The sequence below is a fragment of the Typopeltis vanoorti genome, chromosome 14 (assembly GCF_054136105.1).
Source record: "Typopeltis vanoorti isolate ZY-2024b chromosome 14, IOZ_Tvanoo_1.0, whole genome shotgun sequence".
Classification (NCBI taxonomy): domain Eukaryota; kingdom Metazoa; phylum Arthropoda; class Arachnida; order Uropygi; family Thelyphonidae; genus Typopeltis; species Typopeltis vanoorti.
The window spans coordinates 102,036,226-102,064,043 of NC_143562.1; the positions used below are offsets into that span (position 1 = coordinate 102,036,226).

The 27,818-nt window shown below is 36.3% G+C and overlaps 1 protein-coding gene and 1 non-coding gene across 4 annotated transcripts in view; both read right to left on the bottom strand.

Moving 5' to 3' along the window:
* LOC150099806 (secretory carrier-associated membrane protein 1-like) overlaps positions 1 to 27,818 on the bottom strand; it is a 244,097-nt gene that overhangs the window by 90,932 nt on the left and 125,347 nt on the right. For all 3 annotated transcript variants that reach the window (XM_090403729.1, XM_090403730.1, XM_090403728.1), the window contains exon 6: positions 3,005 to 3,161. In XM_090403729.1, coding sequence (XP_090259855.1) covers positions 3,005 to 3,161 — 157 coding nt within the window. The remainder of the gene's footprint in view (positions 1 to 3,004; positions 3,162 to 27,818) is intronic.
* Positions 16,184 to 16,254, bottom strand: TRNAG-GCC (transfer RNA glycine (anticodon GCC)). Its single transcript has one exon. It is a non-coding gene; the product is annotated as a tRNA-Gly (tRNA).

Genomic DNA, 27,818 nt, shown 5'->3' on the forward strand with positions numbered 1-27,818 from the left:
CGATCTTTAACTCTGGTGATGTTGAGTTGGGGTTTGTTTTCAGATTTGTTCCAGTAGCTGACTTTTCGCTGTTCGCCCTGGTTCCCTGGCAAAAACAACAGGGGCCTTGTTTAACCGGGCGACGCCCCAGCCGGCATGAAATTTTGTCATGTTGTACCATCATTTTTTATTTTGGTTTAACCAATAAGAATACAATTTGGTCAGCTAAATCCCAAATTGCCAGCCCATCCTCGTTCGTTCAGTATCAAAGTAGATACCCAACAGGGTGCACCACGAGAAGGTGAGGATTGGACATTAGGTCAGAAGCCCTGGTCGGTTCTCCGCATTCCTTTAAAGGCTATGTGGAGGTCTCCTCTCAGTTATACAGCTTTGACCCTTAAGCACCCACAATGTAATCAGGAATACAAATCAATACTTGGATACAAAAAGTCATCAAAAACATAAAATGCGAAAAGGCAACAGGAACAGAACTCTCATAATAACCATCCATGAAAAGGAAAATAAAACTGAATGTGAGAATTATAGAGAAATTTCCCTATTGAGTGTTCATGGTAGGATTTATGGACGTTTACCTGAGAAAAGGCTAAGAGAAATTGTGAAAAAGAAACTTGGAGAAAAACAACTTGGTTTAGAAAACAAAGATTGTCATCAAGATCGCATTTTCACTTTATGAGAAATAGTTGAGAAGACATGACATATGACAGGGAGTTCTGAGAAAAGCTTTTCCAAATGCTACAATTTATTGTGTAAAGATATGCAAATTATTTCATAATAAAGCAATTCACTCAATACTGCACCAATTTAGAATTCATGTGGTTGCTCATTCAAATTCAGCTCACAAGTTCCAATTCATTTTAGGTATTGTAAAGCAAAATCATCCTCCCTCCTCTCTCTTTCTCTTGAATGTTATTTTAGTCCTAAACTGTCAAATTATTATTATTATTATTATTATTATTTATTATTATTACGGGCAACTCCAAGGAGTCCTTAGACTCATCGAGAGAGGCCCAAATCTTATTCATCACAACTATTCGACATTCATACAGTATCTATCATACCTCGCCTTAAACTCATTCACTGTCACAGCATCCACCACAGACTCTGGCAGCCCATTCCACTCATTCACCACTCTAAAAGTAAAGAACCCAGCTCTAACACCCTTACTAACCACACTTTTTTTCAGTTTCTACTGATGTCCCCTAGTCCTCCCACAACCAGCCCTGTTCTCAAAAATATCTTCTGAATTAATTTTATACAAACCCTTCAGTAATTTGAATGTCTCAATCATATCTCGCCTCCTCCGCCTATCAACCAATTTTTGCAATCCACAAATCCTCAACCTGTACTCATAAGGTTCATTCCACAGACCTGCTATCATCTTGATCACTTGCCTCTGGATCCTCTCAACCTCCTCCCCATCAAGAAGAAAGCTAGGTGACCAAATCTGGGCACAGTAGTCGAGATAGGGTCTTATCAAGTCTCGATACAGAGGAACATTAACCTGCTTATCTCTGCTTGTCAACGTATTCTTCAGCAACTAAGTGATTTGATGAGCTGATTTGGCCACTTCTGCAATGTGCCCCCTAAACTTCAACTCCTTATCCACCAACACTCCTAAATCTCGTGCCTCATCAATTTCCTGGAGTACAGTTCCACCAATGTAGTACACTTGTAGAATTTCATGCTGCTAATCTTTTCACCCCAAAATGTATAACCTTACATTTTGCCACATTAAATTGACATCCATTCTCCTTAGCCCAGACCTCCAATCTATCCAAATCATCTTGCAGTTGGGTAGGGCAATAGTGAATGCAGATGATTTGACATCATCTGCATTCACTATTGCCCTACCCAACTATGCATCATCCGCAAACAAATGAACTGTTCCTCTCAGATCCTTTCCTATATCATTAATGAACAAATTAAACAGCAATGGTCCAAGAACAGATCCATGTGGCACACCACTAGTCACAGGCCGTCTTGTGGACTCTACTCCTGAATAAACCACTCTCTGATATCTCTCCGTCAACCACCTTCCTATCCATCTCACCAACCCTATATCCATCCCCATATGCTGCAATTTACTGATTAGAATTCCATGTGGTATCCTGTCAAAGGCCTTAACAAGGTCCAGTAGAATCACTGTAAACCCATTACCCTTATCCACTTCAGCTGTCACTGTGCTATAATACGTGAGAAAGTTACTGAGGCATGACCTACCCTTCACAAAACCATGCTGTCCCTGATATAGTATCCCATTTTCATCTATCCAATCTTGTATTTTCCTCTTGACTATTTTCTCCAAGACCTTGATAATGATTCCTGTTATGCTGATTGGCCGGTAATTTTCAACAGCAGCCTTGGAACCACCTTTATGCAGCGGAACTATTTTTCCCTCTTTCCACCCCCTTGAGACTGACCCAGACCCGAGGCTCAAATTAAACAAAATGGTCAAGGGCACTGACAATTCTTTAGCCGCTTCACGTACGACACGAGTTGGTATACCATCCAATCCCACAGATGTATTGACATTGAGGTTCTGTAATAGACTAGTTACCTCTTCTTCATTCATCACAATTCCAGTATAAGCTGTTGGTTCTTCCATTCCTGCAATGTCACCTGGATGATTGAAATGAATCATGTTTAGTCAGAAATCTGCTATACAAAATAAATATAAAATTTAAAAAATGATTTCTGATTAAAAGTTTCACAAATATTTAATTGTATAAATCAAAATGACAATTACAATTTGCTTTGCTGAGTGTCTCCCCTCTTGCACTTTTACATGGAAGTATTTATATAATATATGTAAAAGAAAATTAAAAGAGAGAAATCTTAATCTGGCATTAAAACAGTATGCAAATAAAATCCAGCCAGCAATATTCAAAATTAAATTTAGATGAGAAAGGCAATGAGATATCTAAGTGCAAAAAGATAAGTGATACTGAATTTTAATTAGAAAAATATAGAAAAGTTCATACAATAATCAAAAAAGATTCCTTACTTGAAAGCTTTGTAGATCGGTCGATACCACAGAATGAATGACAAAGTAGGAAACAAAAAAAAAGCCAAAAGAGATACGGCAAAGTTCACAATTTCATTATCTACAATTAAGAGAGAGAGTGTTCCAATAACATTCAGGAACAATAAAATGACGTAAACTGTAAAAAATAAATTAAAAAAATTATAGTAACGTAAAAAAAAAACTATATCATTATACATTTTAAGTGCTTTTAATAAAATTATAACTTCACTTTCCAATACTACACAGTTTATGAGAGTGGTCTGAAAAGTTCTCGGCCTCGACCATAGATGGCAACACTATCGGCAAGATTTTTTTTTCCAAGTTGGTACATCTGTTATCAGCATCCATGTGAAATTGCAAGACATTCTATCAAATAGTTTGTTTTATACAGCTGTCTGAAACAAAAGTGTTGTCTTTATCCCTTGAAATGGATAAAATTGAGTATAGTGCAGTTATAAAATTGTTTGTAAAAGAAGGTTTAATACCAAAAGAAATTCATTTGAAGTTCATAAAAGTTTATCGGCACGCTTCTTCATTTTTGACAATTAAGAAATGGGCTGCCGAGTTTAAACATGGCCGTTCCAGCTTGAAGATGATCCACGTGAAGGACATCTCCAAAAAGTATAACACCACCAGAAATCATTGATCAAGTGCACGATATGGTACTGGATAACTGGCGAGTCAAAGTGCGTGAAATTGCTGAGACTATAGGCATATCAAAAGAACATGTAAGATATATTTTGCATGAAGAATTGCAAATGAAAAAGCTTTGAGCAAGATTGGTGCCACGCTTGCTCACAGCAGATCAAAAATGCACTTGCATGATAATCTCTGAACAGTGCTTGGAGCGTTTTAACAAGAATAAAACTTATTTTGGGCATCGATTTATTACTATGGATGAGACTTGGATTCACCATTACACACCAGAATCCAAAAAACAGTCAAAACAGTGGATGGACAGAAGCCAGCTGTTCAGTGCCAAAGAAGACAAAGTCAGTTCCATCAACAGGAAAGGTCATGGCATTGGTGTTTTGGGGTGCTAAAGGCGTTTTTTTTTATTAATTATCTTGAAAAGGATAAAACAATAACTGGGGAATATTATTTCGATCTTTTAACCAAACTAGATGAAAAAATTCGTGAGAAAAGATCCGGTTTGAAGAAGAAAAAATCATCTGTCATCAGGACAATGCACCCGCCCACAAAGGTGTTTTTGGCAATGGGAAAATTAAGGGATCTGAACTATGAATTGTTGGAACATCCATCCTATTTCCCCAGATTTGGCTCCCCCTGACTTCTAACTCTTCCCAAAACTAAAACTCTTCCTTGCTGGTCAGCATTTCTCTTCAAATCAAGAGGTGATTGCAGGTATAGAGGGGTGTTTTTTAGATCTTACTGAGAACCACTGCAGGGATGGGATAATGGTACTGGAATAAATGTATTAGTCTTAAGGGAGATTATGTTGAAAAATAAAAATAATTTTGAAATTATAAATTTGTTTTTTCATTGTTAGGCCGAGAACTTTCCAGACCACTCTCATATTTCAAATGATGAAAGAAATTATCTGGTCAAATCAGTTTACTTAAGAACATGATTCGTGAACTGCATAAAAGACATATGAATAACAGCCAATTAATATGTCACTCATTTTCATATCAATAATAAGCATTGTCTGAAAGGATACACAATGGTATCATAATTTTCTACAAATGAAATCACAATTCATCCTGGAATTCAGTTGTGAATGATAGATAATGAATGGCATGATGGAAAGCTATATAAGGCAAAAGATGTGCCAGTTTCTGAGAATGAACTGAAACTGAGATGGGCCTAATAGAGAGAGAGAACATTACAATCAAATGCATTTCAGGCTGTTATTGAATGAGGGAGAGTTAATGTTTGTGATAATAAAGCAAGAATAGATCAAGAGAAACCAAAGAAAATGAGATATGGGTTTTGGAAATACAAGGACATGAGATGAAAGGGTGAGGAAACTCGTTATAAAAGGACAAGGTAAAAGACATGAGAATGAGGGAGCATATAAGCATAAAAGATAGGAAAATGGGGTTTCGTAGAGTGGAACAAGAAACAGGGTGAAAAATAGTGCAGAAATGAGGGAGAAAGAGAGAGAGAAGATGTGCAGAGAGAAAGGCCACAAACAGAATGATCTGATCATATCTGAGGAAGTAAGAAATTAATGAATGGAAGTTGATAACATCATAAATTGAATTGATATGCAGCATGAAAGAATAACAAGTAGTTACTTATGGGTATTCATATGGGGGCTTATAAGTAATATTTCACAAGAAATCACAATCTTGTTTTTATTATTTACCCAGGCATGAGTGAACAAACATGTGAAATGTTTTCATGACTAGGATACTTGTATAGAGAGTTGACATCATATTTTCCTAGTATCCTATAATGCACATCACACTTTCTTTTGAAAAGGTATATTGCTATGCATTATGAAAAGGTCAGTTATGTGCAGTAAAGTTTTTAAGATGGAGCTAGCTCCCACTGATGAGATTCATTGCTGAGATCTAATCACTTTGATTAAGATCTCACTACTGTGATGGAGATTTCAGATTTGGCCTTGGAATGTAGAGAACAAATGTGAAATATTTAGACAACTGGCAGAGTAAGTAGAAGGGTGATCCTAATAAAAGATTGCTGCTGTTCGATTCTGAATGAAGAGAAATTTAAATTATTAATACTCTCCTCAGAATCCAACATAATCCACCATGGCAAAGGCTACATTTGTAAATATTATTTAATGTAAATCACTTGTTTATTATTTAATATTCATATAACTACCTTTAATTTTGTCTAATATTTAATTATTTAATCAAAGATATATGTATTAATTATGAAAAGACTGTATTAAATATTATTAAGCTATTTTATTCATTACTATGTTAATATTATAAGAACTTGTATTTGATAATTTAACTGTGCATTAATTGAAATGTTAATATTCTCTATTTATTCCTGTTGGTAGAAATTTAACATTATGTAATAGCTCAATTTTATTATGTTTTGTTTTGGTTGTCATGGAGACGTATGTAAGTGAGCGAGCACGTTTTGGAACACCACGTGAAGAGAAGGTTTATTGAAAAGAGTTTTAGATCACAAGAACAATTTGGGCGGGAATAACGGATATAAAAAGGGAAGAACGCTGAAAATAGTAAAGGAGATTCGATAGATTAAAAGAGAGAAAAAGGAGAGGATTGGTATTATGTTGGAATTGGAGCATTCAGCATTCGGGAATCACAGTGCGAGAATAGCGAGTCGGCAAGTCACTCAGGCAGCTAAATAAAGTCTACTAGTCGAGAGGCGGTTAGCTAATAAGTTGTAGAATAACAATTATAGCTACGGAAGACAGCTGAGTGACTACTAAATAGACTAGCAATACTTGAGTTGAGATTCAATTTCAGGGCTGACCTTTCAAGGACATGCAGAACCTTGAAGCAAAGCACAGAGTTATTAGAGAAAAGTAGAGGCTGTAAAATTGAAGTTTACCGATAGCTGTGTTTGGAATTGTAGTGTCTAAAGAATTAATTAAATGCTGGAAGAGTGAACAGCTGTGCATATAAAACTTCAAGAGAAGGAATTATTGTGTATTGCCTTAATTCATGAGTGATCAGTAGTACTTCATGCAAGAACGTTTGTTTATGTGTATAGTGATCGTGAATTAATTCAGTTAATGCTTTGAAGATTTATTTTAATGAGTGCCGATTATTGTTAAAAGTGTTTACGGTTATAAAAAGTGTTTGTGTATAAGTTGATGAAGATAGAAGATTATTGGTAAGATTATTCCAACCTTTAATATTCCTATACAGAGAAGTGTGTGAGTTTCATCCTAGAATTTCCTTATATTAACAGTAACTATTGTGAAGATTAGCTGAAGTGTAAATTTAAAAGTGTTTGCTTGTAAAGTGATATTACTGCGATTTTATTGTATTTGGAACTTAAAGAACTGTGAGAAGACTGTATTAGAGATAACAAGTTTACCATTGTCTGAGTTTGTATGACAGTATTATCAGAAGGGCTGAAGTGTTTATAATAACTTAATTAGTGATTTGATCCTAAGTGTAAAATTTGTGATTTTAAAATTAAATGTTTGTTTTTGTTTATCTAAAGTTGTATTTTGCCTGAATCTCTTTTACTGCACCATTCATAAAATATTCGAACCAAAGCGGGTAAATTAAGTAAGTTAAATATTCTCGGCCAGTATATATAATATTAACACCTAAAAGGAGAGATAGTTGTGAGTTGGTTTATCTTCAATAATTGAAGTAATTCAGATATAAAGTGGTGCAGTCTTTAAATATAAATTTTCTTTATATTTGAAATAGAAATAAACTAGCAACCTTCTATTTTGTTTAAGAACATCATAGTAAATAACATGTTGGATCCAAGGTAGATTAAGACGAATTAGGATCCAACAAAATGGCGCAGTCGGCAGGATTTGAATTCACTGTTATAGGTTGTGAAATTAAGTATTAGATTTTGTAATAGTAAAAAGAATTTAAAGATAAATTAAGTGAATCAAGTGAATTCGTTGTAAACTAGAATCAGGCAAACAGAGAAATTAATTTGGAATTCTGAATTTCGTTTTTGTTTGTAAGCTGATAAAAATTAAAGTGGCAATTAAAAATTCACTGTATGGAAGACAGTGAATTTTTCAGAAGTGTGAATCCCCAACAGGTAATTCCCCAGTTTTCAGGAGAAGACTCTGATGATGTGTTATCATTTTTTACTTTTATTGAGAAACTGAGAGAAACAGCAGGTTCGACGGACTTTCAGTTGTTGGTATTACTTAGAAACAAGCTAATTGGTAAAGCTAAAACATATTTTTTCTCATCTCCTATACTTAGAGAAACATTTGAGTACAATAAATTTAAAGAAGCCTTACTATCTCAATTTTGTAAACGGAGGAGTGTTGGACCAAATTTATGGAAGCTGCATGCAGAGGATTACACAGAAGGACAAAGAAAGTGTTGCTGATTTCTACAATCGTTTACTAACTCTCTCTCTAATAGTTTGAATGTATCCAATGAAGACAAACCTTATTTAGATTGGGCAGTTTATCAACAATTTAGACAAGGTGTTAGGCAAGAAGTGAGGGAGACAGCCTACAAGAAGATAACCTCACTAGAGGAATGCCTTGTAGCTGTCAAGAAAAAGGAACAGATGATTGGAAATCTTTGTCCCGCATCCAATGTAGGCCTTGTAAACATAGTAGAAAAAACTGATTGTTCCCTAGGTTTAAATAAATCCTCAAAAGAGAATAGAAAGAAAGAAGATGAAAAGAAAATTATTAAAGAGAATTCTATTAATTATAATGGGGTGCTTAAGGGTCAAAGCTGTATAACTGAGAGGTGACCTCCACATAGCCTTTAAAGGAATGCGGAGAACCGACCAGGGCTTCTGACCTAATGTCCAATCCTCACCTTCTCGTGGTGCACCCTGTTGGGTATCTACTTGGATACTGAACGAACGAGGATGGGCTGGCAATCTGGGATTTAGTCGACCAAATTGTATTCTTATTGGTTAAACTAAAATAAAAAAATAATGGTACAACATGACAGAATTTCATGCCGGCTGCGGTGTCGCCCGGTTAAACAAGGCCCCCGTTGTTTTCGCCAGGGAACCAGGGCAAACAGCGAAAAGTCAGCTACTGGAACAAATCTGAAAACAAACCCCAACTCAACATCACCAGAGTTAAAGATCGGTACTATCAACGTAAGAAGCCTGAATGGCAAAGAAATGGAGCTAGCTGAGGAATTAGATAAGTACCAGATCGACATAATAGAGGTGACTGAAACAAAAAAGACCAAAACTGGTGACATCTTTCTGAGCAATAAATACAAAATGTTATATTGAGGCAATGAAAATCAAGGAAAAGAAGGTGTAGCCATAGTATTCAACACGAAATACGAGGCTAATATTCTTGAATGGCAGTCAGTCTCAAGTAGAGTAATGTGGGCAAATACGAGAATGGGCAACTGGACAATGAGACTTATTTGTGCCTATGGTCCCACAGAAGGTTCAACTAAGGTAGAAGTGGAGGAGTTTTTTGAGGCTTTAAAAAAAGCAACTGACACAATGAAAAATGAAAAGTTGGTCCGTGTTGGAGATCTAAATAGCAGAGTAGGAAATGATTGTGAGACATACAAAAATATTTTGGGAAAATTTGGAGAAAAGAGCAAAGCTAATAATAATGGCAAATATCTATTGGATTTCTGCTCAGGACATGGACTGGTTATTACTAACACCATGTTCCAACATAAAAATGTGCACAAATTCACATGGAGAGAAGAGGCTAGGAATAAGAAAAGTCTCATTGACTATGTTATTGTTGATAGCGATGTTTTCTCCCTGGTGCAGGACACCAGAGTGTACAGAGGATTTGAAATTGGAAGTGATCACTATTTAGTCTTGAGCAGGATAAAATTGAATTTCATATTGAAAAGAATAACATGTAAGAAAGTTTTAAAGCGAATAAAAGTTGAGCAGCTCTCAGATGTGAACGGTAGATTAAAATACACAAAGATTATTGAAGAAAAAATGAAAGAGTTTGAGAACAGGAATCAAACCTTGGAGGTTCAGTGGCAAACTCTGAAGAAAACATTGATTGACTCTGCCAGAGAGGCATGTGGTGAGGTTGTCTGTAAGGATAAAAAAATCAGAACTCCCTGGTGGATACAGGAAGTTAAAGAGGCAGTGAAGGAAAAGAAGAAAGCATATCAAAAGTTCCTGTCAAATAAGTCAGCTTGTGCTCTTAGAGAATATAGAGACAAATGCAAGAATGCTAAACACTGTGTAAAACTAGCTAAACAAAAGTCATGGGAGGACTTTGGCAAGAATATAGAAAATAAATATCAAGAAGGTGGCAAAATATTCTGGAGGTTGTTGAAGAAGCTTAAGAATGGAGGAAAGAGTGCTGTAAAATTAATTAGAGATGATAAAGGCGACATGAAAACGGGAGAAAAAGATATCCTTGAAGTATGGAGTAATTACTTTGAAAAACTGCTAAATGAAACAAGCAGTGATGACAGCACAGTGGTAAAAAACAGTGACCATGCATGCGGTCAGGAATACATATCCATACTTGAAGTAGAAAAAGCCATCAAAGGCTTGAAATGTGGAAAGGCAGCAGGAGTAGATGATATTCGACCAGAAATGCTGAAGTATGGTGGTATAAGAGTCTTACAGTGGCTGCACTGCATAGTTCAGAAAGCCTGGACAGAGGGACGAATTCCCGATGATTGGAGTAGAGCTCTCATAGTACCCATATATAAAAAGGGAAATAAAACTGAATGTGAGAATTACAGAGGTATTTCCCTACTGAGTGTTCCTGGCAAGATCTATGCAAGTATACTTGAGAAACGGTTGAGAAGAATTGTGGAAGAAAAGCTTGGTGAAGAACAAGCTGGATTCAGGCTAAATAGAGGCTGTCAGGATCAGATCTTCACTTTACGACAAATAGTCGAGAAAGCATGGGAATATAACAAAGATCTGTATTTAAGTTTTGTCGATTTGGAAAAGGCATATGACAAGGTGCCATGAGAGAAGCTATTCAATACGCTGCAGTTATATGGTGTCAATGGGGCATTGAGTTGTAAGTCAGCAGTTAGAATTGAAGGAAGTACAGGAAGATGGTTTAATGTTAAATCTGGTGTGAGACAAAGATGTACGTTATCCCCTCTGTTATTCATTATCTATATGGATCACATTATGAAGGAAAGTGGTATTAAACATGATATTTAGATGTTATACGTCTAAATAAATCTGCTACAAGTCTGCAAGATTCTCTGACTAAATCGAATAGCTGTTGTAATAGATATGGTATGAAGGTCAGCAATAAAAAGACAAAGACAATGAAAATAGGCAGAATCATTGAAAATGTAAACTGTGTTGTGAATGGAGAACCTGTGGAACAAGTAAAACATTTCAGCTATTTAGGCACGATTTTTACTGAAGATGGTAAATTAAATATAGAAATAGACAACTGAATCAGGAAAGCTGGTATGGTGGGAAGTCAATTGAATAAATTCATATGGAATAAGAGAGAAATTAGTCGGAACACTAAATTAGCTGTATACAAGACAGTGTTCAAACCAGTTTTAACTTATGGATCTGAGAGCTGGGTCAGAAGTAAAGCACTTGACCTAAGACTAGAGACCACAGATATGAGAGTCCTGAGAAAGATTATAGGCGTGAATAGATGGCATCAATGGCAATATCATATTAAAAATGAGGATATTAGGAAAGAGCTTGACATTGTCAGCATCCAGGAATATGTTAGCAGAGCTAATCTCAGGTGGTATGGTCACTTAAACAGAATGGGCAAGGAAAGATTAGCAAAACAAGTGTTCTCTGCCAGGTTGGCAGCAAAACGACCAGAGGAAGACCAAGATATAGGTGGATTGATACGGTACAAAGTGCTTTAGACAATAGAAATATAAGATCTGATAATGTTGGAGTCTTGACAAGTAACAGATTTGGAGGAAAATTGTAGATAGGAAATTAATAATGATGTAATTTTTTTCATGTAGTATCATATCCTGTACACCCCTTGAGGATACATGGCAGGAATTTGATGATGATGATGATATTAATTATAACTGCATGTCTGAGACAAATGAGCAAACCAACAAGAAGTTATTCAAGGAAGTACAAGACTTTGTTCACCAGGAGGTAGAAAAGTTGCAACAGCCAATGAATAATAAGTTAGATGGTGTAATGAAAAAAATTGACAGAAATAACTATAGGATTTCAAGAGAACTTCAATCCCACAGTAGATTATGATAGCGAAGTAGTCAAACTGGAAGTTGAGAGGCAAAATAAACCAATTTTGACTAAATTGGATAGAGTAGTGGAAGCCCTGGAGAATGTTAGACAGCAAATTCCCATTGATTCTCAACCTCAGACAAGGAGAAAAATTCTCACAGATGGTGGAGATCCTCCTAAGTGTTTTAATTACAACAGGATTGGTCACATTGCTAGGAATTGCTACTTTAATAAAAGAAACTACACTGACAGCAGATGGAACTCTAGTTTTGGACATATTCCTCATAGAGTATAATAAGCTTCAAAATTTCCCTAGATTAAGAGAATCAATGATGAGGATTACAGGATGTGTCAAAGGTCATAAATGTAACATTCTATTTGACACAGGTTGTAATGCCCCAACCATCAGTAAGCATTATTTCTTAAAATTAAGAGATAAATTATGGAAAAATGTTACCAATTTAAGGAGACCTGTGAAGATTACCACTCTCTCTAATTCGAACTCTACAGCATATGAGAAAGTTCGCACAAAAATTTATATACCAGAGATCTACTTATAGTTCCTTTCTCCCCTAGCTTGAACACTGACATAATATTAGGAACAAATTTTATGGAGAAACATCACTTCTCTTGTGACTTTTCCAGAGGTGAAATATCCTTAAGAAACAGAAGGATACAAGTTAAAAGAAACAATAAGTCTGCATGCACAAGAACAGAACAACTAACAAGAAGATTTTTTGTACCTAATGAGGAAGAACCACTTGATAAAGTGCAATCATCTATAAATAATCTAACTGAGAAAAATACTGATTCAAGCTCTATTGTAATTGATCAGCCTGTAACACAAGCAGACACTGACTTGACATCAAAACTTCAAGTGTCTGATTCTGAGCAACAAATTGGCGATAAAAATCAAATACCAGATAAGATTAATTTTACTCAAGTATCTGCTTTGTATATCAGAACTAAATATATGAGAAAAGGAAAGAAATACAAGGATTTGAGTGTTCACAGAAAGAAGACTAAAGGAATAGACTACAAAGATAGAAGACAACTTAGGTTGGATGTTAATGACAAGGAACTGAACTTCTACCCAGAGAGGACATTACCACACTATAAGTTTAGAGAACAATTGTTTCCTTATGTTGAGAGTAGTAAAAATGAAAGAGTAAATACAAAAGGAAATAAATGTAAAAAGCATGAAAGCAATTCAGATTTAATTCAAACTAGGAATTGTTTAAGAGTTCAAAAAGGAAATGAGCAGTCTGATTCCTCTATCTAATAAAAGACTGCTGTTATTGGAGTAGGTACTGGAAGGAGGGATATATAATTTCTAGAAGCAAAAATAATGAGTTCAAGTTCTACAAACTATATTAGACATATGATAGAAGCAACATAAGGTTTTCATTCAGGATTTGGTGAAAGTTCCGAAGATGGAACAAATACATCAATTATATAACTAAGAATATTACATTTACCTGTTCTTAAATAATAATATCCTATTACGTACTAGGATCACTTGCATTGGCTAACGCTAGTGTCGCCGATACTTTATAGTTTACTATATTCGGCAAGAAACTCTCTGATTCCAATCTTTGAGTTTCTTATTCGGTTTTAAAACTATGTGGGATTTAATATCCCCTTAATTTAAGTAATGTTTTCATTGCCGAAATGAAGCTTATTAGCTCTTTATTCTTAAGTAACTTAATGGTTGCACCTGTTTGGAAAACTCGTTCGCAGAGTATATAAGTTCTTTTCGCTATACACTTTGGTATTAGGTCTAGCTACTCACTGATGAAGCCTCAAAAAAGGCTGAAACCGGTCTGGGTAGTGACCTCCCTCCATAATGTAATAACAGCATACATTTCCTAGAAAATGTGTTTTTACATTATGTAAAATACCTAAGAATAGCGATCTGAACTTCCCCCACCTTTGCAACGAGTCGTCCGGTATTGTACTACGTACTAGGATCACTTACATTGGCTAACGCTAGTGTCGCCGATACTTTATAGTTTCCTATATTCGGCAAGAAACTCTCTGATTCCAATCTTTGAGTTTCTTATTCGGTTTTAAAACTATGTGGGATTTAATATCCCCTTAATTTAAGTAACATCCTATTATTATTTAAGAACCCAAATTAATGCTCTTAACTGCATTTTCAGTGGCTATTTTATGATTGACCCTTTTAGTTCAGCATTCAGGACTTAAGTATGATATTTTTGAAGAAATAAATTATGAGTGAGGCATTTATTCACTCGATCAACAACTGGTGAAAGTAACACACTGACTTAAGTGGTGAGGGAAGGATTTCAGTCAAAAAAAAAAAAGGATATACATATAGAACTACAGCCAGAAAATTCAGAGAAAGCTCTGTAATCAAGTTTTTTCTTCTTCATACCATCTCTTTACAATTATTATTATTATTATTCAGGCCTCCAAGGAGTCAAAAGACTCTCGAGGGAGGTCCTTCCTAAGACATAAAGTCTGTCAAGACTCATCGAGGGGAGGTCCCTCCCTGAGAAACACAAAGTCTATCATACCACTCTTTAAACTCACTGACCGTTCTCGCTCCCACCACTCCATCAGGCAATGCATTCCACGGCTCAACCACCCTCCACACAAAGAAACCACTCCTTACCCTCTTGCTCACAGTTTCCTTTCGTAACTTCCAGGGATGGCCTCTTGTCATCACTCATTCCCGCTGTTCAACCAAGCGAAAGAACTCCCCAGTGTCAACCCTGTAACCACCTCTCAACAGTTTAAAAGTCTCAATCATATCACCTCTCCTTCTTCTATCCACCAAACTCTGCAGTCCACATTCTCTCAGCCGATCCTCATAACTATCCTTGTACAGTCGTGAAACCGTCTTTGTATCCTTTCCACAGTTAATTTATCCCCTTCAAATCCTGGGGACCAAATCTGAGAACAATAGACCAAGTGTGGTCTGATCAGAGACTTATACAACGGAATGATACCCTCTTATCTCTGCAGGTCGGTGTCCTCATAATAGCAGCAATCCTCTGTGTTACCTTCACCACCTTTGCAATATGTCCCCTAAACTTCAGGTTTCTATCAATCATCAACCCCAGATCTCTTGTCTCCCCTACTTCCTCCAGTATAACTCCTCCTATAGAGTATGCAGCATCCCAACAATGTTTCCCAAACCTCAAGACCTTCCATTTTGCTGCATTAAACTGACACACCCATTCATTTGCCCATCTATCTAGCTTATTTAAATCCTCTTGCAGGGCTACCACATCTGCACTATTACTAATAATCCTTCCCAGCTTCGCATCATCCGCAAACAACTGAATATCCCCCTGCAATCCACTGACTATGTCACTGATATAAAGGTTAAACAATATAGGTCCTAGTACTGAGCCCTGTGGGACCCCACTGGTAACCCTCTGCCTCCTGGAAACTACTCCACCATACACAACTCTCTAATACCTATCAGACAGCCAATCCTGAATCCAGTTGACCAATCTGACATCCAGACCCATGTGCTGCAACTTAAATATCAGCTTATCATGTGGCACCCTGTCAAATGCCTTCACCAAGTCTAAGAAAATTGCAGTATATGCCTTTCCCTCATCTAATGTTCTTGTAACTTTATTATAAAAGGCTAGCATATTGCTAAAACAAGAGCGTCCTTTCACAAATCCATGTTGATTCTCACAGATAACATTACCCTCATCTGCCCATTGCTGTATACGGTTCCTCACTACTTTCTCCAAGATCTTAACAACTACTGATGACACACAGACTGGCCTATAATTAGACACTTCCAGTCTGTTACCACCCTTATGCAATGGCACTATCTTACCTTCCTTCCATTCCCTGGGCACCTTTGCCAAAGCCAGACTTTCATTGAAAAGCCACGTTAAAGGCACTGTCAATTTCCTAGCACATTCTCTCAAAACCCGTGGTGAAATACCATCCAGTCCCACAGCTTTACTGACATCCAGAGTACTCAGTATCTGAAACACACTCTCCTCCTGTACTTCCAGACCTCGAACCAGTCCTATCCCTCTAGCATTAAAACTGACTCCTCTAGGATGAAATACTCCAATAAAGTGTTCATTGAACAATTCCACTATGTCCTCTGCATCAGTCACTCTATTCCCATTTTTATCCCACAATTTCATTCTTCTGCAGTCATTTCTCTTCCTACTGGCCACATAGCTAAAAAATTCCCTAGGATTTTCTTTGGATCTTAGGGCCAATCTCCTCTCATATTCCAGTTTCGCTTTCCTTACCACACTAGTTACTCTTCTGACCTGTGTCTTATATTCCTCATGCATCTCTTCACCTGTCTCCTTATATCTCTTCCATAGCCTCTTTTTCGCATGCAAAAAACCTTGCATCGGCCGGGAATCGAACCCAGGCCGCCCGCGTGGCAGGCGAGCATTCTACCACTGAACCACCGATGCTCGTTAATGTTATGTAAAGAGATTGTATGAAGACAAGTTAAAATATATTTGAGACAAGTGATGTACAACATACTGAGTAAAGCAGACAAAGTAGAAAGGAAACAGATGAATTGTCAAATTAAACAGGGAGTGTTGAAAGAGAATTAACTTATTTTAAAACAGTTCAACATAATATGCAATGACAATGCAGCCAGTGGCAGATGGCAAACAAAACAGACCTTGGAAATTAGTTGAGAATTGCACATGAACTCATTATTTCGTATTATAAAATATTTTAAAAAATGCATTTTCATGCTAGTTCAATGAGAACATCCTTATTACTTTGTCTTCTTTAACATAACTTTATGCTTAATTTTAATTTTTTTTATTATTTTTTTTTTGTGCGTACAATTCCCAGTCCATGAAAGTTTGTAAAAACTTTTAGTACTGTGCGGGATAAGCATTTTTTTATTTATTTATTATATTTTTATAAAATATTTGTTTTTTTTTTATCATCCGTTTGTTCCTGTTACATATTCTTGAGGAGTACTCAGGATACTATGAAGCACTGCATAATTAAATTTAAGTTTTTAATTTGCCATTTTTTTGTCAAATTAGTCTATCATTTGTCAGCACTCCAATACTACCGAATAATGTCCAACATTTTTATTGAATTGATACATACAATTTAGTTTTGAAAAAAAAAAGTTTGTGGATGATAATTCACTAAGAGTATCCTTATTTACTTAATTTACTGAGTAAGCTTTTTTGACATGACATCAATTAAGATGAAGATTCATAATATGCCTATGTAAGGCTATTTCTTAGTAGTCTGTTAAAATGACCTCTTACACAATACTCTGTCTGAAACATACTAGGTTAAAAAAATGTGCCCTGTGTTGCATGATTTACAATTTTCAATAACAGTATTAAGAGTTTTATTGCAATATCATTATCGACATCAATATTTCCAGCTGTTAGCTGACATATTGTGCATAGAGTGGATTTAGTGCTCCTGAAGATTCAGTAACTTTTTTGTATTTTAGATTACAATATTAGATTAACTTATCATAATTTTTGTTTTAAACAGGTGTGTGATGGACTGAGCTATTTAGTTTATATATAAACCTTCTATTTAAATATGATACTGAATGTATGGTGCCAGTGCATAGTAAAACAATGGCAACAAAGACCATGTTGTTGGAAAATTTGAATTTGCAGGATTTTGTGTAGAGTAGTGCATGTGAAAATTAAAAGATTATTAAATCCTTTAATTTAATTTAATAATTAATTTTCATTTGAGTATTAAATGTTTCAAAAATGAGTGCCTATTAGGTGACGAGAACATAGCAAATGTCAGTAGAGTGGACAGTAGCAACAGCAGGATGGAAAATATAGGAATTAATGTTGAACATATGGTCATGGAAATAGAGGAGAACAAAATGGATATTAATAAAGAGATAGCATGCTTGAATGTTATCCTTCACAGGACAAAGCACAAAACTGAAAGACTGCAGAAGCGGCAAGAGATTATGCGAGGATGTAAAGTTGTTAGAAGAGGAAAAACTGAAGAGCGAGAAGGTGAAGACTAAGTCTCCTGCCATCCTGTGATAGAGGCAAACTGAAAAGAAGGGTGTTGGTAATGAATCAATATGTAAATTGTGCAGAAGGAACGATGTCGGATTTGGGGATCTATGGTCTGTATTTGACAGAAAGAAGGATTTGTATAATTTGCAGGGCTGAAAAGAAGCAGATGGTGCAACGTAATAATAAACACAGAGTGAAAAAACAAGCAAAGCAGGTTAAGGAGACTCAAAAGCCAGACTGGTTAGCCGAGCGGTGTATCCACTCTCAGCCAAAAGGCTGCGGGTTCGAATCTAGGCGTGGGCATGGACGTTTGTGATTGTCAGTGAAAATACTAATGGTGGTGGTTGGCGGTAGATGGTGTTGGTGTAGTTGCAGTTCGCTGCAGTTGGTGAATTGAGTGGTGGAGACAGAGTTGTAGAGTAGGTGCCCTCCCTCCCTCAATGAGTTGTTGGACTCCCTGGAGGTGTCAGGTAATAATAATAATACAGTAACACCTCGCTTAACACTCAGGATGCATTCCTAGAAGACAAAGCGCAAAAAGAAAGAGCATTAAATGGAGTCATTTTAAAACATAGTGAATAGGGAAAGAGGAACACGCGACCAAGAATAAGCAAGTTTTACTTTAAGTTATTTTTATATTAACTTTCCTTTCATGGCTCTTGGTGTTTTGGAATGATACACAAGCAAACGGTTTTAATTTGAAATCGCCACTGGCGTTACCACCCAGAAGAAGGGTTAAACAGTCTTCTGCAGCTTTGAATCCTGGTGCCTGCTTTTGCTGATGCGATATAAATGTGCTCTTTAGCATTCTCTTCCAAAAAAAGTACCATTTCATCAAATTAAAAAGTAGTTTGGGAGGATAATTTCCTTTTTCAATTATGGCTCTTAAAGTTGATGGAAAGGATGAAGCAGCCCCAGTATCTGCACTCACTGCTTCTCAAGTGATTTGAATTTTGTAGAGGTTGTTTCTTTTTTTAAATCTATTGGACCAACCTCTGCTAGCTACAAAGTTTTCACATGTATCCTCTTTTTTTTTTTTTTTTTTAATATGATAAAAAATACTTCTGGCCTTTTCCATGATTATTGCCTGACTTAATGGCATGTTGCATTTGGTTTCATCATCAATCCAAATGGAAAGATGTTTCTCCATTTCCTCTAAAACATTGCTTCCAGATTGGGTTACCTTTGTTGCAGAAGACGTTGTGGTTGCTGAACACTTAATTTTGTCCTTGTTTTTAAAATTGTTTGCATAGAAGAAGTAGAAAAATTTAAAGCAGCTCCAATGTCAACTTGATGTTCACCTTTTTCTAATCGCCTCAGCACCTGCATTTTATTGTCAAACAAAATACTTTTTCATATCAATTTTGTTTTGTTTTAACCTTTTGCTAATTAGTTCGGGTTCGAGAATAATCGTATTATATACGATCATGGGAAATACGGTAATCAATTGAATCAGCGTAAATTTGGTGATTTTCAGGCTTCAAGTAGAACAATGGTATATCAAATTATGAAATATTTAGCACTTTTTAAGGGTTCGAAAAAAAATTGTGTTATAGCGAATCAGAGCTAACTGGAGTAGCATTAAACGAGGTGTTACTGTAATTATAAATCATATTTCTCTGGTACAAAAATTCACGTATTGATCACGTCATCCAGATGCAAAGAGGCGAAGGGACGAGTGATTGTCATGATTGGCACAAATGATTTGAGAGGCAAGAAATATTCTACAAGGGAGGTTGTAAAAGTTTGTTAGAAGAGGTAAAACTGAAGAGGAAAGGAAGCGAAGATTGTAAGTCTCCTGCATTGCTATGATAGAGGCGAACTGAGGATGAGGGTGGTGGTGGTAGCTAATGAATCTATACATAGGTTGTGCAGAAGGAATGATGTAGGATTTGTGGATCTCGGGCCTGTATTTGACGGAAAGAAGGATTTGTATAACGCTGATGGAATGCATCTAAATGGTATTTATATTAAGTGTCTGGAGGGAGCATTTTCACTGAGCATGTTGAAGCACAAATTCAGGAAAACTTAAGCAATTAGGGTTGAAGAAGGTAAGTTTGTATGAGACACGTGAGTGTGACAACGACCTAGTGCAGAATCTAGACTATCAAGCAAATATATTGAATAGGGTATTCGTGAAGTAACGGTGTGTGTGTGGGGGGGGGGGGGGGGGCTAAAGGAATGCTGTAGTTTCTATATGCAATCATACCCCACAGTTACACGGTAGGTGGGACCTACAAAAAGCACATAAGTCGAATTCACATAACTCGGGGTATGATTTTGCATGTAATTTATATATACAAACATACAAAATATTAGTTAATTGGGACCAAAGGTTTACAAAAACACCTATTTTTTTTTAAGAAATATAATCATAATTGTAGTTTTTCGTACATAAAAAAAGAAAGTTATTTCTATGTCGATCGTTTCATAAAATCTAATAGATTCGTCTGACGGCATAATGTCTTTTTCTTGTCATGCAAAATTTCTTCATAGCAAGCCAATGATTTTTTTATTCCTTGCCTTGTGGCTACAATTCGTTCCCCGTTAGAATCTATGTCCTCCAAAATCTGTAAACCTTTCTTTTATGACTGTTCTTACTGTGGATTCGTGTAAACCGAACTTCTTTGCTAGCTCACAAATTTTCATTCCGCCTTCAAAATCCTTAATAATGCTGAGTTTTGTTTTTAAAGTCGATGTTTTTCTTTTTTTGCTAGCTACATCAGAATCGGACTTGCTTCTTTTGGACGACATTATTATTTTTTATGTGATAAAATTTGTATCAAGAACATAACATTAAACAATCGCAAGGTTTGTAGACTATAAAAATCGTGTATGAATGGAGAACGCTCGAAACACGTCAGTGCTTGTTCACAGCATGTGCGACACTGGTGAATGCAGCTGGCACCAGAAACATATGACTAGTAGTGAAGCGGAATGGGAATATGTACATATAAGAAACCGCGTAACTCCAGATTCTCGTAAGTCGGGGTAGCGTAAGTCAGAGCGTGTCTGTACTTAGGTGCCAGAAATATCAGGAACAAGAGGGAGGAGTTTTTGGCATTGGTTAACATGTTCGCTGCCATGCTCCTCGGGCATAGTTCGTTACTGCATGCCAAGCACTTTCACTTCTACAAGGTCAGTACGAGTTATCTCGTAACTAGCTTATCAGACAGAATTTTGTTTCATACCCCAACTATGAGTAATCTCGTATCACCCCCCCCCCCCACCCATGTCTTACATGAGCTGACAACTGTGGAACTTGAGTTCAGAGTCAGTGACATTCAGCATTCAGTGCAGTAAGGTTTATTGCATCTAGTCTTACAATTATTTAAAATTATCTAAATAAAAGCCTTCAATTACACCATGGCCAGTAAAAGAAAGCTTACTGATGAAGAATTAGAAGCTTAAGGTAATATGAGCGATGATGAATGGAATGAATTATTTTGTTCCAATTCAGATGATGATACAGCATATATAAATATATGTATATGTTGAAAAAACCTTAAAAAAATTGTTTTATTTGCATTAATAAATACGGTTTATGCAATAATACCTCTTATAATATACTATACTTTTGCTGAAATTATTTTCCTTCTAGCAAGCCTCCAGACATGCTCTCCACTTTATTCACAAGCCAAGGGTCCAAATTAACGTGCTTATACTATGGGTTAACTCATGCTTAGCATAGAAGGTTAGTAATTGACATACGAGTATATTCGTAGTTGGCTTGTGAGGCTCATATACCAACTATGAGTATACTCATAGTTGGCAGCGAACGTGTTAATGCAACCCGCCAAAACTTAAAAGCATTAGTGACACTTGGCTAACAGCAAATGGTGTAGTTACAGGGAAAAGATGTGATGGGTTTAGTATTTTCAGGGAAGAAAGAGAAGATAGGATGGGGGGGGGGATAACTGCTGATGATAATGGATGAATTGCAGCCAAAAACAGGAGATAGGCAGAAGGGTGGTTGTTCATTTGAAGCAATCTAGTGTGAGATTAAGGCCAGTAAGACAAAATATACAGTTGGATTTTGCTATTGGCCAGGGAGTTCCCTAGATGATCTGGAAGACATGCATCGCCAAATTAGCACAAGTACAGGTAGAGTGATTATTATGGGGAGCTTCAACTATGGAGATATAGACTGGAAGGAAGAAAGAACACATGGCAGGAAGGAAATGGAATTTATACACCTACTAAGAGATAATAACTTGAGGCAGCATGTAATGGAGGGGGGGGGGGACTAGGGATGTGAGAATATTAGACCTGGTCACAGGATCAAAAGAGCTATCCATAACCAAGGTGGTCACATTGCCTCTGATTGGTGAAAGTGACCATGTGGTCTTGACTTGGAAGATTATAAAACATGAGGAATATTCTGTCAAGAAGAAGTATATGTGGAACTACAAGGTAGGTGATTATGACAAGCTTAGGAAGAAGCTTAAATCTGTACCATGGCATAAAATGCTGCAGGATAATGATATTAATAGAACACTGGAGACATTTAAGGGTTATCTAAAGAAAGGTTATCTAGTATTAAATTGTATGCGTAAGGTAAGGAGGGTTAATCAGGCAGAAGTTAGATGGATGAGTAATATCATTAAGCACGAGTTGCTAAAGAAGAAAAAGCTGTGGAGGGTATATAAATAAAGAGAAAAGTGACCAGTAAATTCATGAACACACTTTCTTGCCTGAATGAAATTCATTCAGGCAAGAAAGGTGATCAGCATGGCAAGGAAGATGAAATCAGATTATGAAAAGAATCCCAGGTCAAAGGAAATCCCAAAGAGTTCTTTCATTACGTGGTAAGTAAGAGGAAGAATGCCTATGGAAGATTAACCTTAATGAGTGATGGCAGTCGCGAGGAGACAGAAGCAGATAAAATAGTTGAGTTACTGAGTGATCACTTTGCAAGGGTACACCAGCCTAGTGAGGTTACTGCTTTTAACATATGTGACAGACACAAATATGGGAACAAAGTGGATGAATTGGAGGTTCTTAGGATACTGCAAAAGCTATGTAAATGCAGCTGTGGAATTGGATGGGATATCAACTAGGGTTTTGCAAGAATGTGTGCAAGGGAACTGGCAATGCCTCTGACTAGGCTCAGAGGAGCCTAGTCAGAGGCATTGTTGAATTATGCTGCCCTCTTTCCACTCCCTTTCTAAGGGAGTGGAAAGAGGGCATAATTCACATAAGGGGGGTGCTAAGACTGTAGTAGCAAATTATAGACCAATCAGTATTTCAGATGCGGTGGTAAAAGTACTGGAAAAATTTGTCAAAAAAGAGAATTCAACAATGGGTGGATAAAAATAAAATATGATGCTGTATAAGGGGAAACATTGGTTTAGTCATGCCTTACTAATTTACTAACTTTTTATTATTATTATTGTGGGCAACTCCAAGGAGTTCTTAGACTCATCGAGGGTGGCCCTAAACATCATGTCAAGAACTATTCAGCATTCGCACAGTACTTTGCTTTGAACTCATTCATAGTCATGGCATCCACAACAGACTTTTGCAGCTTATTCCACTCATTCACCACTCTTCAAGTAAAAAACCTAGTTCTAACACCCTAACTACACTTTTGCTCAGTTCCCCTAGTTCTCCCATTACCAGACCAGTTCTGAAAATTTTCCTCTGAATTAATCTTATAAAAACCCCTCAGTCATTTGAATGTCTCAATCATATCACCCCATTTCTGCCTATCAACCAATTTCTGTAAACCACAGATCTTCAACCTGTTCTTGTAAGGTTCATTCCATAGACAAACTATCATCTTGGTCACTCACCTCTGGATCCTCTCTACCTCCTCCCAATCAAGAAGAAACCCTGGCACCCAGATCTGTACATAGTAGTCATGATGGGGTCTTATCAAGGCTTGATAAAGAGGAATAATAACCTGCTTGTCTCTGCTCATCTAAGTATTCTTCAGTAACCAAGTGATCTGATGAGCTGATTTAGCCACTTTTGCTATGTTTCCCCCTAAACTTCAACTCCCTATCCATTAACACTCCCAAATCTCTGGCTTCATCAATTTCCTTCCTGGAGTACAGTTCCACCAATGTGGTATACTGCTGGTAATCTTTTCACCCCAAAATGCATAACCTTACATCTTGCCGCATTAAACTGACATCCATTCTCCTTAACTCAGTCTGACAAGCTATCCAAATCATCCTGCAAAATTTTGACATCATGTGTATTCACTATTGCTCTACCCAACTTTGCATCATCAAATAATAAATAAAGAGTTCCTCTCAGATCCTTTCCTATATCATCAATGAACAAATTAAATAGCAGTGGTCCAAGAACAGAACCCTGCAGCACACCACTAGTAACAGACCTTCCAGTTGGATAAAGGAAATGGCTATACAATGATTCTGCTCGATTTTGCAAAGGCATTTGACAGAATACCACATGGAACTCTGTTACACAAATTAGAAAAAATGGGAATGGATAAGAGAGTAGTTGCTGGACAGATATCAAAAAGTGTATATGGAGGGGTAGAACTGAGGAAAAAAACAGGTGACTAGTGCTGTGCCACAAGGTTCAGTGCTGGGACCATTGCTGCTTAATTTGTAAATAAAGGAAATATTCAGTTCTTTGCTGATGATGCAAAATTACAGAGTAATAGTTAACCAAGCTATGTGGAGAGCTTGCAGGACAATTTAAATAGGATGTCAATATGGGTAAAAGATTATGGGTATCAGTTTAATGTGGAGAAATGCAAAGTTATGCATTTTGGGATAAACAGATTACAACCCATGTATCACATAGATGTCACTGTACTCCAGGGAAATAGGTGAAGCTAGAGATTTAGGTGTGGTGGTGCTAAGGTAGCCCATAAGATTACTTGACTACTGAAGAACACATTAACAAGTAGAGATAAGGAAGTTATTATTCCTCTTAATAAGACCTTGATACTTCCACATTTGGATTACTGCGCTCAAGTCTGGTCTCCTGGTGCTCTAGGGGATGAGGAAGCAGTGGAAAAGATTCAAAGGTAAGCGACCAAGATGGTGAGTCTTTGGAATATTCCCTATGAGAATAGATTGATGGTGTGTAGATTACAGAAGTTAGATGACAGGAGAAAAAGAGGGGGATATGATATAAACATTTAAGTTGCTTAAAGGGTTTTATGGGATAGATGCAGGGAAAATGTTTCAGCACTTGGCTAGAGGGGATCAGAACATGAAGTCATCCCTGAAAGTTGAATAAAGGTGTGGTTAGGGGGTGCGAGGACTAGATTTTTTTGCTTGGAGAGTTGTAAATGAGGAATGAGTTGCCAAAGTCAGTTGTGAGTGCTTTGTCTATTAATGGGTTCAAGGAGCAGTGTGATGGATTGTGTGGATAGTTTGGTTCTCCTGCAACGAGTCTACAGACTCCATGGAGATGCCAATACAATAATACTGCTAATAATAATACACTGCATCTTTGGTAAAGTGAACTAAATTTTCTCATTTTTCTTGCAAAATCCATCAGTTCAACTTGTAGTACTCATTTAGTGATATAGTTGCCAATTTTTTTTCAGCACTTGTTACATTTTAATGAGCTTGATTTGCTGAAAGTATGTAATTCCCCACTTATATCGAAATTTGTTATATCAAAGACACTTGTGGAATAAGATAACAAAATAGTTAATTTTATTTTAGCTGGTTATAATGTTTCAGGTTCATACCCATTACATTTTATAAAACAAACTGAACACATTCAGCTAAAACTTCTAGTCTCACTCGGCCATATGGAAATTTCCTTTGAAGCATCTGTTTTATCACTGTTCAATATATTTTCCTTTATTTAATTTTTTACCCACTCTTTCAGTCTATCTCTAAAATTCGTTACATACAATAGCTAAAGATCTCAATTGACCAATATACTTGAATATGCCTTCCAGTTTCGTTAATGCATCTATTTTTCAATTTTCTAAGTAGGAATGAAGAATAATTGCTCAAACAATAGGAATACATTAAATGAACAGTTCCAAATGCATTTCTAATACAGGGACTTTTTACCGCAGATTTGATATTGCTCCTGGAACATACATTACTTGCCTTTCATTAAGTATAAAATATTCTCACAAAGGCTTCATATATTATACTGTACTTTTTTAATTACCAACTTCAGAGTTCTGTTATTCTTGGAGAGTAATTAAAGATGCATATAAAAAAACTTTCCTGACATTTGGTGAACTTAGCTTGGTAGTTTATCAGACATCTTTCGGCTTTCTTTCCTTGCCTGACTACTCTTACTTCCCAACATTACAACAACTAACGTGTGCATGTCTATTACTAAGATTCAAAGCGGAACTTAAGTGACAACATGACTGCCATTGCTATAGTGCTCGCATATTGTACAGCAATAGTGACATACGAAATTACTATAACAGAAACTTACAAATAATATACATACAACATTGCTGTGTTATTCTCTAATGATTATGATACATGGTAAGAAAGTTTACTGATTAGTTACATTTAAGTCTCTTTTAATATTGCTACTACTTAACCACATGGTGGCTCTGATAACACTAAGCATATACTTGTTTAAGTTAAGGGATATTACATCCCACATCGTTTCTTAGCCGAATAAGAAACTCCAAGAGTTTCATGCCGAATATAGTAGAAACTATATAAAGTTCGCAGATTCCAAGCGTAAGCAAATACCTGGATGCTGGCAGTATCCAGGTATTTGCTTACGCTTGGAATCGCCGAACTTTATATAGTTTCTACTATATTCGGCATGAAGCTCTTTTAGTTTCTTATTCGGCTAAGAAACGATGTGGGATGTAATATCCCTTAACTTAAACAAGTCATATGTCACCGAATTGAAGCCTTTGGCTCTTCATATATCTAATAATTTATTAGGACACCTCTCGGCAATACTCATAGAAGAGTTGCAAGTTCTGTTCGCTACAAACTTGATATTAACTAGGTCTGCCTACTCACTGATGAGACCTCAATAAAGGTTGAAACCGGTCTGGGTAGTGACCTTCTCTCATAATGTAGAACAGTAATACAGCTCCTAGGAGCTAAGTTCACATTATGGGTAAATATCAACAATAGTAATCGGAGCTTGCTCCACCTTTGACATGAGTTGCCTCAGCTTGCACTACCTTAAGGATTAGTTGCTGCAGTATCCAGGTATTTGCTTACGCTTGGAATCGCCAAATTTTATATAGTTTCTACTATATTCGGCATGAAACTCTTTAAATTTCTTATTCGGCTAAGAAACGATGTGGGATGTAACATCCCTTAACTTAAACAAGTCATATGTTGCCGAATTGAAGCCTTTGACTCTTCATATATCTAATAACTAAGCATATAATTGCAATATTAAATTCAAACAAATCACATATATACTGTATATATATGTTTTTAAGATTACTTTATCACATAACACAATATATTCCTCATTAAACAAACTTTTTACTAAACATATAAAACTGTAAAAAACAAATATATGTAAAACATTTATGTGAGATTTTTACAAATTCACTTAGTTTTATAAGAGTATTTGCTTGCAGACAATTTTAAATATTTTCAAAGTTCTTGGAATCCAATATGAAAATTCTTTGTAAAGATTATGGTATATTAAGTTCTGTTTTTAGCTTTTATTTTCTTTTCTGTCCACTCGTAGATATACACCTTCCCCTAAACTTTCCAATTGTCTTTAGCTAATGTCCACCACCTCATGCCAAACCTTTACATATCATTCCTCATCTTGTTTTTTTGGCAACCTTAAGTGCTTAGTTTTGTTCATCTTTCATCTATTAATATGTTTTATAATATTTCACAATATCTTCTACTCCAGTCGTCTAATCCTATCCTCTTTTGTTACGTGGAACATTCTTCTCTCCGAGGCTCTTGAACACTACACAACATTTTGTGTTTATTACTCCTTTTATTAAAAAAGTGCCAAAAATACTTATTAAAACAAGAAGCACTCTATCTATTATTACATTACACACATTTACATGCTAAGTTTCTTTTGCATTT